This window comes from Aplysia californica, unplaced genomic scaffold (assembly GCF_000002075.1).
Source record: "Aplysia californica isolate F4 #8 unplaced genomic scaffold, AplCal3.0 scaffold00246, whole genome shotgun sequence".
Lineage (NCBI taxonomy): Eukaryota > Metazoa > Mollusca > Gastropoda > Aplysiida > Aplysiidae > Aplysia > Aplysia californica.
In genome coordinates, this window is record NW_004797516.1 from 490,153 (window position 1) to 504,353 (window position 14,201).

At 38.7% G+C, this 14,201-nt stretch overlaps 2 protein-coding genes across 2 annotated transcripts in view; both read right to left on the minus strand.

Annotated features, from left to right (window-relative positions):
* Nucleotides 1-402: 402 nt before the first annotated feature.
* LOC101862043 (internal alternative NAD(P)H-ubiquinone oxidoreductase A1, mitochondrial) lies at nucleotides 403-12,356 on the minus strand. The gene is made up of 10 exons (XM_005100407.3): nucleotides 12,273-12,356; nucleotides 11,505-11,630; nucleotides 10,878-11,090; nucleotides 9,940-10,165; nucleotides 8,001-8,171; nucleotides 7,175-7,334; nucleotides 6,200-6,330; nucleotides 4,827-4,934; nucleotides 3,917-4,070; nucleotides 403-2,594 (listed from the first exon to the last, which is right to left on the minus strand). Exons 2-10 carry the CDS (start codon nucleotides 11,603-11,605, stop codon nucleotides 2,464-2,466), a joined length of 1,395 nt encoding a protein of 464 aa, XP_005100464.1. The 5' UTR covers nucleotides 11,606-11,630; nucleotides 12,273-12,356; the 3' UTR covers nucleotides 403-2,463.
* LOC101858634 (tRNA-specific adenosine deaminase 2) overlaps nucleotides 12,285-14,201 on the minus strand; it is an 8,388-nt gene continuing 6,471 nt past the window's right edge. The window contains exon 2 of the mRNA XM_013083630.1: nucleotides 12,285-12,827. Within this exon, the coding sequence (XP_012939084.1) occupies nucleotides 12,285-12,827 (543 nt within the window). The remainder of the gene's footprint in view (nucleotides 12,828-14,201) is intronic.

Sequence of the window (14,201 nt, forward strand, 5' to 3'; positions counted from 1 at the left end):
TATGCATACCTGTCAGAGCGTTGAACAATGAAGTGGACTCATAATAGGCAAAGCCCACTCCAGAGATGCTCAGCAAAGCTGCCTGTGCACCAAGTAACAACATGGCCTCCGAGAGAAACCTTGGACTTCTGGAAAAACTTGGAAGATGTATCTTGAATACATTCATTATCTTCAAAGAGAACAACTCTACTATCCATGGTTTTTCTCGCTATCAATTCCCTGTGTTAGTCGTGGAGGAATTGATGGGAAACCACAAACCCCCAGGAAAGGCAGGCAGAAAGCGACGCTCGACAACTGAAATAAACCAAGCTAAGGGACAGGTAATCAACCTGTCCCCGTGGTTTTATGCATCCCGCATAATTTAGCAAAATTTGATCTTTTTTTTTCCATAATTTCTTATTATATTCCTTTATCGCTCTTTTTTAAAATTAACAGAATCGCATAATTTCTCATTTTTGGGCTCAGTTTTGCATAATTTCAGAATTTTTCTTGCATAAAACGACGGGGACAGATCAACCCCCCTGCCACAGATGTGCAGTCAGTGGCTTCTACATGCACCTTAAAGAAACTGCCTGTGGGGAAGAAAAGAGACTGGGTCAACAAACAACCAAAGAGAATTAGATCTGCCTATTAGTGCCCCTCCTGTGATGTTGGCCTGTGTCCAGAATGTTTCATGCCATACCACCGGGACCACAAATTACTGTAATGTGAATAGAAACTTGTTTTTTTCTGTTTGTTTAGCTAAGAGCCCACGATTCAATTTTTCTAAAAGAGCAAAACTTGGAGCTGCTTTCATTAAAAACAATTTTTAAAATTTTTTTTCGTTTTTCATATATATTAATTTTTTCATGTTCGGCACATTTTTTTAAAAAACTCCCTTGAAAGACCTTGTTATCTCCCTGGATCAATATATTAACTCATTCACTGAAATTTCACAGCTGTACCTGGTTTACAGTTTGATGTGGAACAAGTCAACACCCCCAAGTCCATATATGAACTTTTCATCACGCCTAACATCGTGAAATATTTCAAAACGGACACTAATAGATTTGCCCGTCAAACCATCTCAGCTCGGAGAGACAGTGGAGACCTCAAAGAGAACAGTCGTCTGAGTGACTGGAAACCCGTGACAGAGCTTGAGATCCAAGGCTTCCTGCTTCTCCTCCTTCATATGTCCCTTGTCCCCAAACACCAAATAGAGGACTGTTGGAGTCAGAGGGGCATTCTTCACAGCCCTTTTGCCAGTAAGATCATGCGTGAAATCGCTTCCAGAACATCCTCGCAATGTTCCATCTAAACGACAATGACAGATACGTTGCCCCAGGTCAGGAAGGACATGATCCTCTCTTCAAGATTAGGCCATTCTACGATCACCTGAGAACAGTTTTCCCAACTCTCTTTACCCCTGACAAGAACCTGGCCATCGATGAGGCCATATGTGGGTGGCGAGGTAAACTTCGCTTCAAAATCTACATAAAAGATAAACCTGTCTCCAGGGGAATCAAGCTGTATATGCTCACTGACAGTAACAGTGCCTACGTCTACTCTTTTGAGATCTACGCCATGGAGGCCCACCTTTCAAACAAGACTCATGATGAGTGTATGAGAATCGTCGATCCTCTCCTGGACAAGGGATACCATTTATATGCCAATAATTATTATACTTCCCCTCTTCTCGCATCACAACTCGTCGCAAGAAACACCATGCTAATTGGCACTGTCCTCGCCAACAGAAAAGGACTGCCAAAACAACTCATAAAGCAGCCCATTCAGAAAGGAGAAGTTGTCTACAAACGGAAAGGTAGCCTCGTTGCCTTGAAGTGCGCGACACTCATTTCATTCATTAAATGTATCACAAAAATTTTTTTCTGATTTGTTTAGTATGTTTCAATGTCATTGTTTGTGGAAAATTTCAATGCTGTACTCATAATAATAAGCTCACAGTGAAGTTTTGAAAAAGGTCCATAAAGCCTGGCATTCCTCAGTTGTCCAGCTGAGAAATGCCCGGCAGTGAGTTAATAAAATAACACCTTTATTGCAATTCTTGTTCAATTACCTTTCAGGAAATATATACTTATATGGGTTTATCTGTTTAAATAAAATCTGGAGAAGGTGAAATGTCAACTATATGTCAAAACCTATTCGTCTATTACTTTTTACAACGTAACCAAATGCGAAAAATATTTCATCACGCGCTAAGAGGGTTAAATGCTTTTTACATGTTGCATTGCAGCTCCTTTAAAATAGAAGTCAGTATAATGGAAGTCTCTGTCTTGTGGGTAGGAAAACCTGGCAGGCCAGGCAGACTGTCCAAGTCAATACGTTCAGGCCAAATGAAGGCTGCCCACTTTCACCCCTGAAGCAAAAGCAATACAGACACAATTATACGTCATGCTCAGTCACTGTCAAACTTGACATCTATATCAGCAATGAAAGAAAAAAGAAAACTTTCGCACTCCCAAACTACTCAAATCTGGAGATGTCACGGCCAAACAGAATCGTCTTGGTCCAGTCCAGAGGAACTTGCATTCTGAGGCGCCAGTTTCCGAGTTGTGTCAGGTAAGCAGAGCGCCACAAAAACCAGGATGGGACGCCTGAGAGATGGGGGAAAGATACCAGGATAGTAAATTCTTCTATTTAAAAAGAAGGGTTAAGAGATCTATGCAGTGAACTTAAAGACTTTGCATCCACAAAGCTCAGGTTCAACGAAACATTGTCACAGAGATTAGAATTTCAAAAACTTCATTTACTTTATCAAGGAAATATATCTCAATTGTCTGACTCATAAAACAGTTAATAGCTTGCACTGCAAACAGGTCTAACTTGTGTATCTTTCACAGCTCTTGAGTTGGGTAGTTTTAATTGACGCCAGAATTCACTGAGCACATGTGAGCTGGCTGACCCAACTTTGATAGGGTTGGTTAATAGTTGATACTGTCCAATATATATACTTTAAGGTGTAAAGCGCAGTTCGTGGTAATTATCTTTTCACACATTTAGGACATGAAATTCTGCTTTGAGACCATAAAAGTACCAAAATGTTAGCCTCTCAAGTTATTTCATAATACTCTCTTAAAGTCTACATGTCGCATGGCAATTGGTTTTCACAGGCGAAAAATAAAAATAAATGTGACCTGCACTGTAGCCTACCAATAAAATGTTAACTCTACACTCAAAAAAGGCAGCAATGAGCTCAGGCCCTTATTGAAAAACGTCAAGTAATGTCTGTGACATGGTGTTAGGGTGGATGGCCACTGAAGGAGGCCCTTGAGTGAGCAAGACAAGGTAACCCAAGTTAAAAACCAAGGTGCTGTATAGTCGAGACCACTAATTCATGTCTGCATTGAGGTGACATTGTGCACTCTGTGACACTGATATAACATCTCATTTGTATTATCTATTCACTGCATTTGCCATTGCAGCTCACATTACTCTACAGGGATCAATAGAAGTGAAACGTTATTTTATCCTACAGCTAGAAACCTTTCGATTCCAACTGAAACATCTTTCACAATAGGTAAAGTGAAGAAAAGTGAATTCTCTGTCTTGTGTCACACAAGCAAAGTAAATAAGAAATTACTGCCGGAATGCTTAAACTCACAGGTAAAAGAAAGCTGATATTGTCTTGCTGGTTTTTATTTAACACAGTAATATCAGCTTTTTCCCCCCGTATGTTCAACCGTTTCCACAGTAACTTATTGATTTTGCTTGTATGATATGAGAATAAAAGGGTACTGATATAGGGTACATATAGATTTTTAAACAAGAAGTTATCTACAAGCAATACAGCAGACATGTAAGAGCAAATAAAACTGAGACGTATCTGGCAGCGGAGAGTAGGGCAGAGCATTTCAGCACTGAGTTTAGAGAACAGTTCAAGCTTGGACAAGCACTCATCTTGTTTTTCATCCCTCACCTTTAATTTTGAGATTCGGAGTGTCGCTCAGGCCTTCGTATCTCCCGATGTAGGCTAGCATGCCCATACTCTCAAACTTGAATGGCCCCGTCTTGTCCTCATCACAGCCAGAATTCAAGAACTTGGACACATACCGACCTTGCCTCTCAGCAACCTGCCACCCAACAAGACGTTTTAAAACTCAATTTGGTGGGTGATTGGCGGATGCTCTGGTGTGGCTTGCTTCTTCTTACCTATCAGACATGTATCATTTTTATCTTTCTTCCTTCTCTTTTGTGTTTGTTACTCTCTTGTAACACTTTTAATCTTCTGCACTTATATGACCTAATTGTGTTGCAAGTGCCATAAAAACATACTAAAAACTCAATTTCACCTCCATAGTACAACTGTTTGAAGATGTTTACATCATAATTCTTCTAATATTTCCTTCATTTTCATCTCTATATTTGGCTCAACAGTAAACAATAAATCAGTAAGATCAATTGTGATCAGCATAAACTTTTTCTTTTTAATTTCTATCTGCTGTCTATGTGCCCCCCCCCCCCCCCAAACTTATTTCATGTATTGCAAATTTTTCACTAGTTCTCTCAAAATTCAAGGAGTTATTTTTTTTCAATAATTTTTGTTTGTTCTTCACTTGCCAGCAATAACTAACAAACAGCAAACAGTCACATAAAACACAAGGGACTCTCCATGAACACTCGAGTTTTAGTACAACAAAAATTTCTGACATACAAACATGGAACAAAACAAAACCTTGAAACATAACAAGCATCTGTGTCTTTCACTACATATCAATAACAAATTGGACATCATGACCCACTCTCTAAGTTCAAGTTTAAAATCCAAGGCAATTGTGAACTTTTTGAATGTCTACAGGACAGACGTATCAGGAGGACAACAAAAGTACCTGTGCCGTGCAGGGCAGAGACATTTCCTCAATGTCAGCACAGTCCCCGATGGCAAAGATATTTCCACTCTCGTCATTCTTCACTCTCAAGAAACGATCCGTCAAAATCTAAATTTAATTAAAAAAACATGTTACTAAATGAGTATAACGGATACAATAGGTAGGATAAAAGACAATAATAGGTAAAATAAGATTTCACTTTTGAGTTTGAGAAAAGAGAAACACATTGACATTACAACTGCCATTTAGTGCAGGGAAGAAGTAAGACAGACAGACAGACAGAGAGAAGCAATAGAGGGAAAGAGAAGAAACACTACCAACCAGCGATGCCCTCCAACCACCCACAAAATAAGAGAGGGACAAGACATTGGTAAATCATATTATTAAGATGACACAATACAATGACAGATAAGACAGAAGTGATACAAGACAATAACAGATAAAATCTAAGTGACGCAAGATAAAACAAGATGAAACAGGAGAAATACAAGAAAGTCACAGAAAACCTAGTGGTTAGGCTACTGGACTCATTTAATCGTGAGGTTGCGGGTCTGAGGGTTCGAGTGGTAGGCGTACGTTGTGTCCTTGGGAAAGGCACTTTGCACGAATTTTCCTCACTTCACCAAGGTGGAATGGGTACCCAGCCATAGACAGTGAAAGATCTTGTCAGTAAGTTAGTGTTTTAGTGCCTATAAATGGCTGCTTGCACTGTAAGCTTCCCAGGAAGTTGAGGTTGTTTCAGAATGCTCTCAGGTCTGCTGGGGTAATAGTATAGATTTGCGCTAAACAAATGCTATCTATTATTATTAAGACCTAAGTGATGCCAGATAAAAAATGATTTAGTAGAGGTTTTACGGCGCTCGCAACTGCAAAAGGTCATATGAGCGCCAAAGGGTGGATGTCAACAGAGAAGTCCTAACAGGGAATCAGACTTACTCTGCTCACCTCTCTAGCTTCAACAGCACAAGGTCTGCTTCGACTATCAAGGCACCCCGGAAATAGCAGGTCACAAGAGAGTGACAAACATACAAAAGAAGTAGAGGAAAATGATAATAGTAAGGATTAAGAAAGAAAAAGCAGCAATTCCCTGTTGTAGATCAGGCACAGTTATGAGCGTGACATGATGAATCAGCCCATTTACAAATCTACTGTGCTTGAACGAGAAATGTCCCCCCTTTGGGAATGGCCTAAAGACACTGCAGTCAGTGGCACTGCCCCGGGGGGGGGGGGGGGGGGTCCAGATAAAAAAGCAAGATAAAATAGGAGATACAAGACAAAAGCAAACATAATGGAAGTAATACGAAATAATAGAAAATAAAAATGCAACGCCATACGATAAAAAAAGACACAGTTTACTAAAACATGACACCCACCTGACCAGCTTTGTTCTTCTTGACATCAAGCGAGCGTGTGAGGTCTCTGGGTGACAGACCTGTACTCCACACCACCAGACCACAAGGTATCACTGAGCCATCTTTGAGCGTCACACTCGTGGGGCTCACCTCTGGTATTTGAAAAAAAGAAGCAAAATTCTGCATTGTAAAACTTAAGGTGTGCGTGCTTGTTGTTTTAGTAGAGGTTTTACGGCGCTCGCAACTGCATTAGGTCATATGAGCGCCAGAAGATTAGAGGTGTTACAAAAGAGTAACAAACATAAAAAAGAAGAAGGGGAGATAATGATGATAGATGTTTGATAGGAAAGAAGAAGCAAACCACACCAGAGCACCCGCCAACCACCCACGGTGTGTGTGCGTATACGGTGAAACTCACATTTACTGAACTTGGGACTCGATGAAAACAGACTCATCGAAAGGTAGAGAGCAACCCAATTTTTCTATTCATCAAAATCTATTAATTACTTTGCACTTATGGAAGAGCTAATAGCTCTCATAGTAACTAAGAAGCCACCGTCTCCCTTGGCAGCAATCACATTGTTAATAATTAGTTTTAGTAAGAGTCTTACGGCACTTGTAACACAATAAACAAATACCAAAAAAAACAACCCCCACTGTTAATACTGTTAACAATCTTAACCTAAATCTGAAGAAAAAATACCTCCCCTCCTCCAATACGAGACAACTACAGGATATCAAGTCTAAGACAAATAAAAGTTTATAAATCACATACAGTCAAAATTATCAAAGAATGCCACCAACTGTCGAGGAGTAAAAGTGGTTGTGTTAGACAGGTGGACATCTTGAACGGCGTCAGTCATTATGTCATTATTCTTTTTTTTTAAAACCCACTGGGGGGGGGGGGAGCCGTAAATGGTCATTTGTTTATAGGTTATTGTCGTGGACAGGTGGTCAATACAGCAGGTCCGATTGTATTTTTGCACATCAACAAACCTGTTACAGATGACTGGACCAGCTTAAATCCTTTACGCTGTTGAATCTTCTTCTCAGCATATGCCTGCAGTCTTGCATCAAATGAAGAGAGGATTTGATTCGACTCCACAAGAGTCACTTGAACTTGGTCCTGTTTTTGCTTATAAAATCTTGCCACATCCTGAATTTTTAAAAAATGATACATGATGAGACCAAGGCTTTTTTAGTGTGAAGACAGAAGTTGAAACTATTATATGAGTAAAAAAGAGCCAAAAGATTGTCTATATGTCATCAGTATCCCGACGAAACCTTACTAACTCAAATATTCGTGAAATCGTTTTTTGCACAAAAAGATTCCTGATACCTTGATGCACAGCAGCACAATACTAAATACAGATTCAAACTTCAGATGCTTGAAAATGCAATTTAATTTCGCATTGAACCTTGTTAACCATCACATGGACATAAGTGATTTATCTTCCTCCATGATTTCACTTGATGGGTTGAGGGACAAAGAAGTTCTCACCCACACAGAACGTATGATGGTTCATTAGCCAGCCATTGGGACATCCGAACAAGTTAGACATGAGCATTTAGAGACAACCCAAAGATAACGAGGTTAGAAAATTGTATTGTCAGGGGAGCGTAAAATATAAAAAAATTCATTAATTCATCAAAAATGACAACATACGGTACACTGAAAAAAATCAAAACAATTTGAACTGCCAGACAATTTACTCTATCCAGTATACAGTCTTATTAAAAAACTTTAAACGTTGTGGGTTTCTTCACTTTAGACATACCAGAGCCCAATTTTACAACTGTCTCATGCGAAAGTGTTCCTTACCTGCTCAACAAAGTCATAGAGCTCAGCACCAAACTCAACGCCAGTAGGCCCTCCCCCGACAATGACAATGTGTAGAAGGCGTTTGCTTTCTTCATCATCGATTCTGGGCTGGACGGACAGCTCAAAGTTGCTCAAAATCCTGTTGCGGATCCGACGAGCGTCTGCAATTTCCTGAGGGAAGAGGAAAGAAGGAAGGGAAACAGACAAGGTGAGTAATGAAACCTTTAAAAAGTTTTAGTAACAGTTTGACAGCACTTGCAACACAACTACGAATTACAGTAAGGAAAGATAGAAATCTTTAATTCTAAGCTGCCACATTTTTTTACCACAATTTGGAATGAATCTAACTCTAGTGCATGAAGAAAATTTATAGAGGTGAAAAAGAAAAATATGCAGAACTTGAAAAATACCTGAGTGAAAATGTTGATTTAGACATCAATGGAAAGTTAAATGAACGAAAAATGACGATACAAGCAAACTAAACTATATTCTCATAAGAAATAAGTTGGTTATGAAAGGAGAGTGGTGTAAAAAAAACAACCCATCTTTCACTTTCATTCAGATAAACAGTCTTTAAGGGGTGTTAAGGGGGGGAGGGGGCCTACACTCTCAAAGTCCTGATTCGGGTCAAAATTATGGAATTTGAGTTGTAAGCATTTTTAGCTTCCTCAGCCTCTCCTACAACTATTTAATTGCATTAGAACCCCCAAAAACCTGACTTCTTCCCATACCGGGCATGTTTGTCACCATTTCCTCATAAAGTCAATATTTTATTTTTCTTTAGCGGGTGTTTTTGTTGGTGGTGTCTGGAGTGTGGATTTTCACGGATTTTTTTCAAATTTGAATACTACCTCAGGAAAAAAATCATTAAAAATTTTCTACTTCGTTTAAGAACAAAACAACACAAAAATTTTTACATCTGTTTGTTAACACGTATGCAAAAAAAAATTGATTAATTTCCATGAGCGATAAGTGCGGTATTCATCGCATAAGATATGTCAACAAAATCCAATATGGTCGCCGTATCCATGAAAAAACTTTTTTCTCAAATTTGATAGCGGATTTTAAGACTCCTTACTATGCTTGTTATATGTGTGAAATTTGATAAAATTTGGTCTGCTCATAAGCGAAATAGCTTTCAGGTGTAGCCCCCCCACCCCTCTTAATATTTTGAAAGGTGAGCAAGGTTTAGTCTATTACTGTCAAAATTATCCCAACAGAACCATGCTAAATGAAACTTGTAGATCCAGCGCAGATACACACAGACTGCCCTAAACTAATAACTCTACTTAGAAGCACCAAACATTTCTGGTCTTTCATACTAGTAAAACCTTATAAAAGTAAAATGAATATCTAAGATCAACAATAAAAGAAACAAAATTATGACTGCACTATCCAAAGCCATTCGCGCCAATAACAGACGCCGACACATCAGCACTTTGTAGGCAAAAAAGATTCAAACTCATGATATAGCAAAACACCAATGGTACAAATGTGAGGCAGCATGGTGGAATCAATCAGGCTCTCGTCAAAATAATCCAAGTGAAGAAACTTGCATTTTTCTGCAGCTTGTAAATTTTTATCACATTTTTTGGGGGGGCTTAACACCTTTCATGCCCATTAAAGAACTCTTTTCCATGAGGATTTTTCTGAAAAACATTGATTACAGGCACAAAAAAATGTATATTTTCAGTTACCACGGACTCTTAAGCAAAGTAAAAAACTCTAATTTTACCTCTGAAAACAGGTGACCCCCACCTCATTCATTCGCCAATATTTCGACTTGTATTTAAGATAAATGGATATTTTTTTCATCCTAATAAAGATAAGTGAACAAGCTTGAAGATGATATCAATAACTCTACATGCCCCAAAATTGACGAGAGCCTGATTCCACCACACTGCCTCACAAATGACCACGTCATTTTCACTTGACTTACTTTGAGGAAAAAGGCGTTCTCATTCACCCCAGGGACTCCAAAAGTGTTGGTGAGAGCACCAACCCCAATAACCAGTTTGTCAAACGGGAGATTGTACTGTAAATCTGGCTGCAGGACACTGGTACAAGCTATCTGCTGCTGTTCAGTGTCTACTTGGGTCACATACGACAGATGGAAGTGAGCGGACTGCCGAAACCCTGTGTTCCTCACTGGTTCAATGATGGATCTGAAGGCACATAATAAAGAGATACTTTCAATTTTAAAAAAAATAATTTTAACCCTCAACTAGATTTCTATCGTTTTGGATTATTGTTTGAGCTAAAAATAAAATAATCACAAAAGAATACAGATTGAAACTTACAATTCAAAAGTAATTAAACTTCACAAGGAGGTTGGGTGGTTGGCGGGTGCTCTGGTGTAGTTTCCTTCTTCTTTCCTATCAAACATCTATCGTCCTTATCTCCCCTCCTTCTTTTTTGTGTGTGTTACTCTCTTGTAACACCTCTAATCCTCTGGCGCTCATATGACCTTATGCAGTTGCGAGCGCCGTAAAACCTCTACTAAAACTAAAACTAAACTTCACAAGGAGGTTATGGTCTGGAAAGAACGATTTGAAAAATCAACAAACTACAACCAACAACACATTTTCAGATTAGGATTGACAAAACTCCAACCGCTAAAACATTTTTAATATGGCCAATGACAGTCCTAAGCCAGTATAAACACAAAATGAAAATGAAAATTGATCCTTGTCATAATCCCCAAGACTGTATAAACTGGTAGACCTTCCAACGATACTAAACCAGTTGTCAGACCGGTCCTGCAGTAGATCTTCCACTAAACCAGCACCCAAAATCCATAATGAAAACTACCGTATACTTTGAAACAAAACTGATTATGAAAACCACACTCTCGAAGCCAAGGCAGCTTCCCCTCACCTGAACTCCAGCGTGCCCACAGTGGTACTACATAGCAAAGGGGTAAACAGGAAATGGTTCCTTGGGCTCACGACAATCACATCATAAATCTTCTTGTCAATGTTTTTCAGCACACTGTAGCCGCTCCAGCCTGTGCCTAGAATTACCAAAGTTTTGCGCTGATTTCCGTTGCTAGAGCTTTTAGCTCTCACTTGGGACATCCAGCAGCTCCTCCTGTGATGGAGTAACGAAAAAGTAGAGGAGTGTGAATTAAAAAACATAATTTGATGAACAACTTCCGAAATCTCTTTAGAGAAATCATCAATATTTGATTTAAAAAAGCAATAATTTAAACTGTGAGTGCCAATTCCAAAAAGAACCATGGACATTCAAATAGCATTCCAAACACATCAGTTTGAATGAAAAATCACTTCATCTTCATTTGAGTGAATCCAACATGCTAAGCACAATCTGGCCTTTGTGAACACCCCCCCCCCCCCCCCCCCCTGTGCACACAACACACTTGACTTACAAAGCCAGATGAATTTTTGTTATCTTCAAAATGTGAGCATTCTGTACTGGGGTTAATACAGACAGTCAGATACTCCTGTTACTCAAAAGAAAATAGTGATCATACATAAAACTTACCTGTACCGTAAAGAAGACTTGAGGCTTTTCCTGGAGGAAAATGCCTTGTAAAAACATCGCCTGTACATAAAAAGAGCTGCCGCACTTGTATCTGCCAGCATTTTGCCTGTGCACAAGCTCACTTTCCTACAAATGGGAAACAACAAGGAAATTCAATATCAACAAAAATTTTGGGGAAGAAATTGTTTGAAAAGGAAAGTTAAGTGTTTATACCTAGCTTTTTTTTCTCCATAATTCCAGTAGGATGCAGACACAAGACAAGCTTTCCTTGAGAATTCATCATTTTTACAAAAATGATTGTCCCCTTATGTTGAAGAATGGTACAAAATACCATGATAGCACATGGAAATGGAAAGCAGTATTTTAATTAATTTATACAGTGGAATAAGGAGTGCAAATACCTCAAACGTGATCTGCTTTACTGCCAAGGAAAAACTATTCCACTGAAATAAAGTGAACTTAAAATAATATGACAATAAACAAATTGAGTGAAAGTTTACAACGCAAAATGTAAAAAAACAAAAAGTTGCGAACTTATGAAGGAAGAAATAATTGATGCTAAATATATTTGTAGTCAATTAAAACAAAAAATTAATTTAATTATATACAAAGAGGATAATATCATTTTTATAAAAATGAAAACATGACTCATAGAGCAGGACTTCCCTGCATTTTAATAATTCTATACAGAACCCCATGACCTAGAAATCATTATGTGTACAATGATAAATGATTAACTTTCAATATTAAAAATGTATAGGAACTTACAATGAAGAGTAATCAACTCCTTTGTTCTTTCTTCACTTTCCTCTTCGAATCTGGGGCATTCACATTCTCTCCTTTATAGAAATTTTTCAACAAACTCACAGCATCGTCAGCAAGAACACCACTAATGGCATCAAAGGTTGGTCCAATATTTGAGGTAATTGCCTTATCACAGGAAACATCAATTATTGATCCACAACCACCAAATCTTTCATTTCTGCAACCATACACAACAAGGGGAATCTCAATTTGCCTTAAAGCGCCAGCACACATAATACATGGCTCCACTGTGACATACAGAATAGATGACTTAAAAACATCTTTAGATGAAAGTTTCTTTTCAGCACAATATGTACGGACTTCCTCTATGGCTATAATCTCGGCATGCCGTGTTGCATTTTTTGTCTTGTTCACTTCGTTGCCTCCATTCGCGATGATCTTGTCATCATATATGATGATGCAGCCAACCGGAACTTCCTGTGCCTCTAGCGCTCGTTGTGCAAATCCCAGAGCTTTTCTCATCCACCCAAGATGGCAGTCCAAAGCTGTGGTCATGTCCTGAAGACACAATTGAAAATCACAATTACTTACACAAAAGAGTGCAACTAGAAAAATCTACTAGTGTTTCAATAATGTTAGCAAAAATCCTACAAGCCAAATACCACCACCCTCGCTTGGGGCAAGCATGAAGTTGTTGGGAATAGTGAGGCTAGCAGGACTTCTTCGTCAAAAGAAATGTGTGGTCATGTTTAAGTCTTCCCTCGTTGACACTTCTTTTTTCACTAATGTGCAAATTGTTTATGCTGTGTGTGCTTTGAATACAAACAAAATAAAACAAGAAAAAAATTTGTTCGCTATGTGAGTGCTAGACTGTTGTAAAATACTCAGCTAAGAATGAAGATTTGATATGATTACAGTTGCAGCACAAAAACAAGCAAGCAGAATATTAATAAACAGTGGAACTCGGATTCAACAAAGTTGCCTGGCCTGACCTTCAATTGCCTTTTTATTTCGTTGAATCCGAGTGTTCATTATAGCAAACATGAAGTTTTTGTGTTGACAATTACAGGCACCGAGCAAGTAACGTACTATAATGCATTCTACTTTCTCAACTAAAAGTTGTTTGGTTTCAAATGAGAGGCATTTTCGTTTCTGTTCATGCCATTCCTAAGAAATGCTCGAAAGCAGACTGAACGCTACCAAGCATACTGGGTGAAAAAGGGTTGATTCGTTCAATTGCCCGCCTGAGTCATCTATAATCTATAACATACTATTTGCAGAATAAGTACGTTGCTGGGTAGAGCCTAGCATGTGGCAACGTTTGATTGCACAGTTCAACACAGATATATGATTAAAAATAATAGATCTATGTCAAAACTAGCTTATCATTTTAATATAGATCAATAGGTGTGGGAAAAAAAATAACTGACGTGTTTGTATCTCTACTAGTCTACTGACGTTCCCCACTCAGACAGCTTGTGCCTCTCCCCACAGACCCACACACACTCACACGTCACACTTGTGCTGGCCGCCCGTCCAACCCCAACACACGCTAAGACATGACATGTGTGTGCCTATTAATAAACGCGTGTGTTGCAATGAAAGAAGGTCGCTGATTGGTCTCATAAGGCTAAAAACAAATAACGGTTAACATTGCAGTACCAAGGTCGGCTTACAGCAACAGATATATATGGTTCGTTACAGGAGAAAAAATGAGCGAAGCCTCATCAGCGGGTGCTGTTCACCATGCAAGCGACTTAATTGAAATGGAGCCTGCTAATTTATGTGTTCGTAAAATCCAAGTTATATTTATTGCTTTTAATTGATAAGAACATCTGGGAATCCAACTCCTTTTGTTGAATCCGAATTTTCGTTGAATCCGAGTTTGTTGAATCCAAGTTCCACTGTATTTTAGACCATATTTTAACCAGT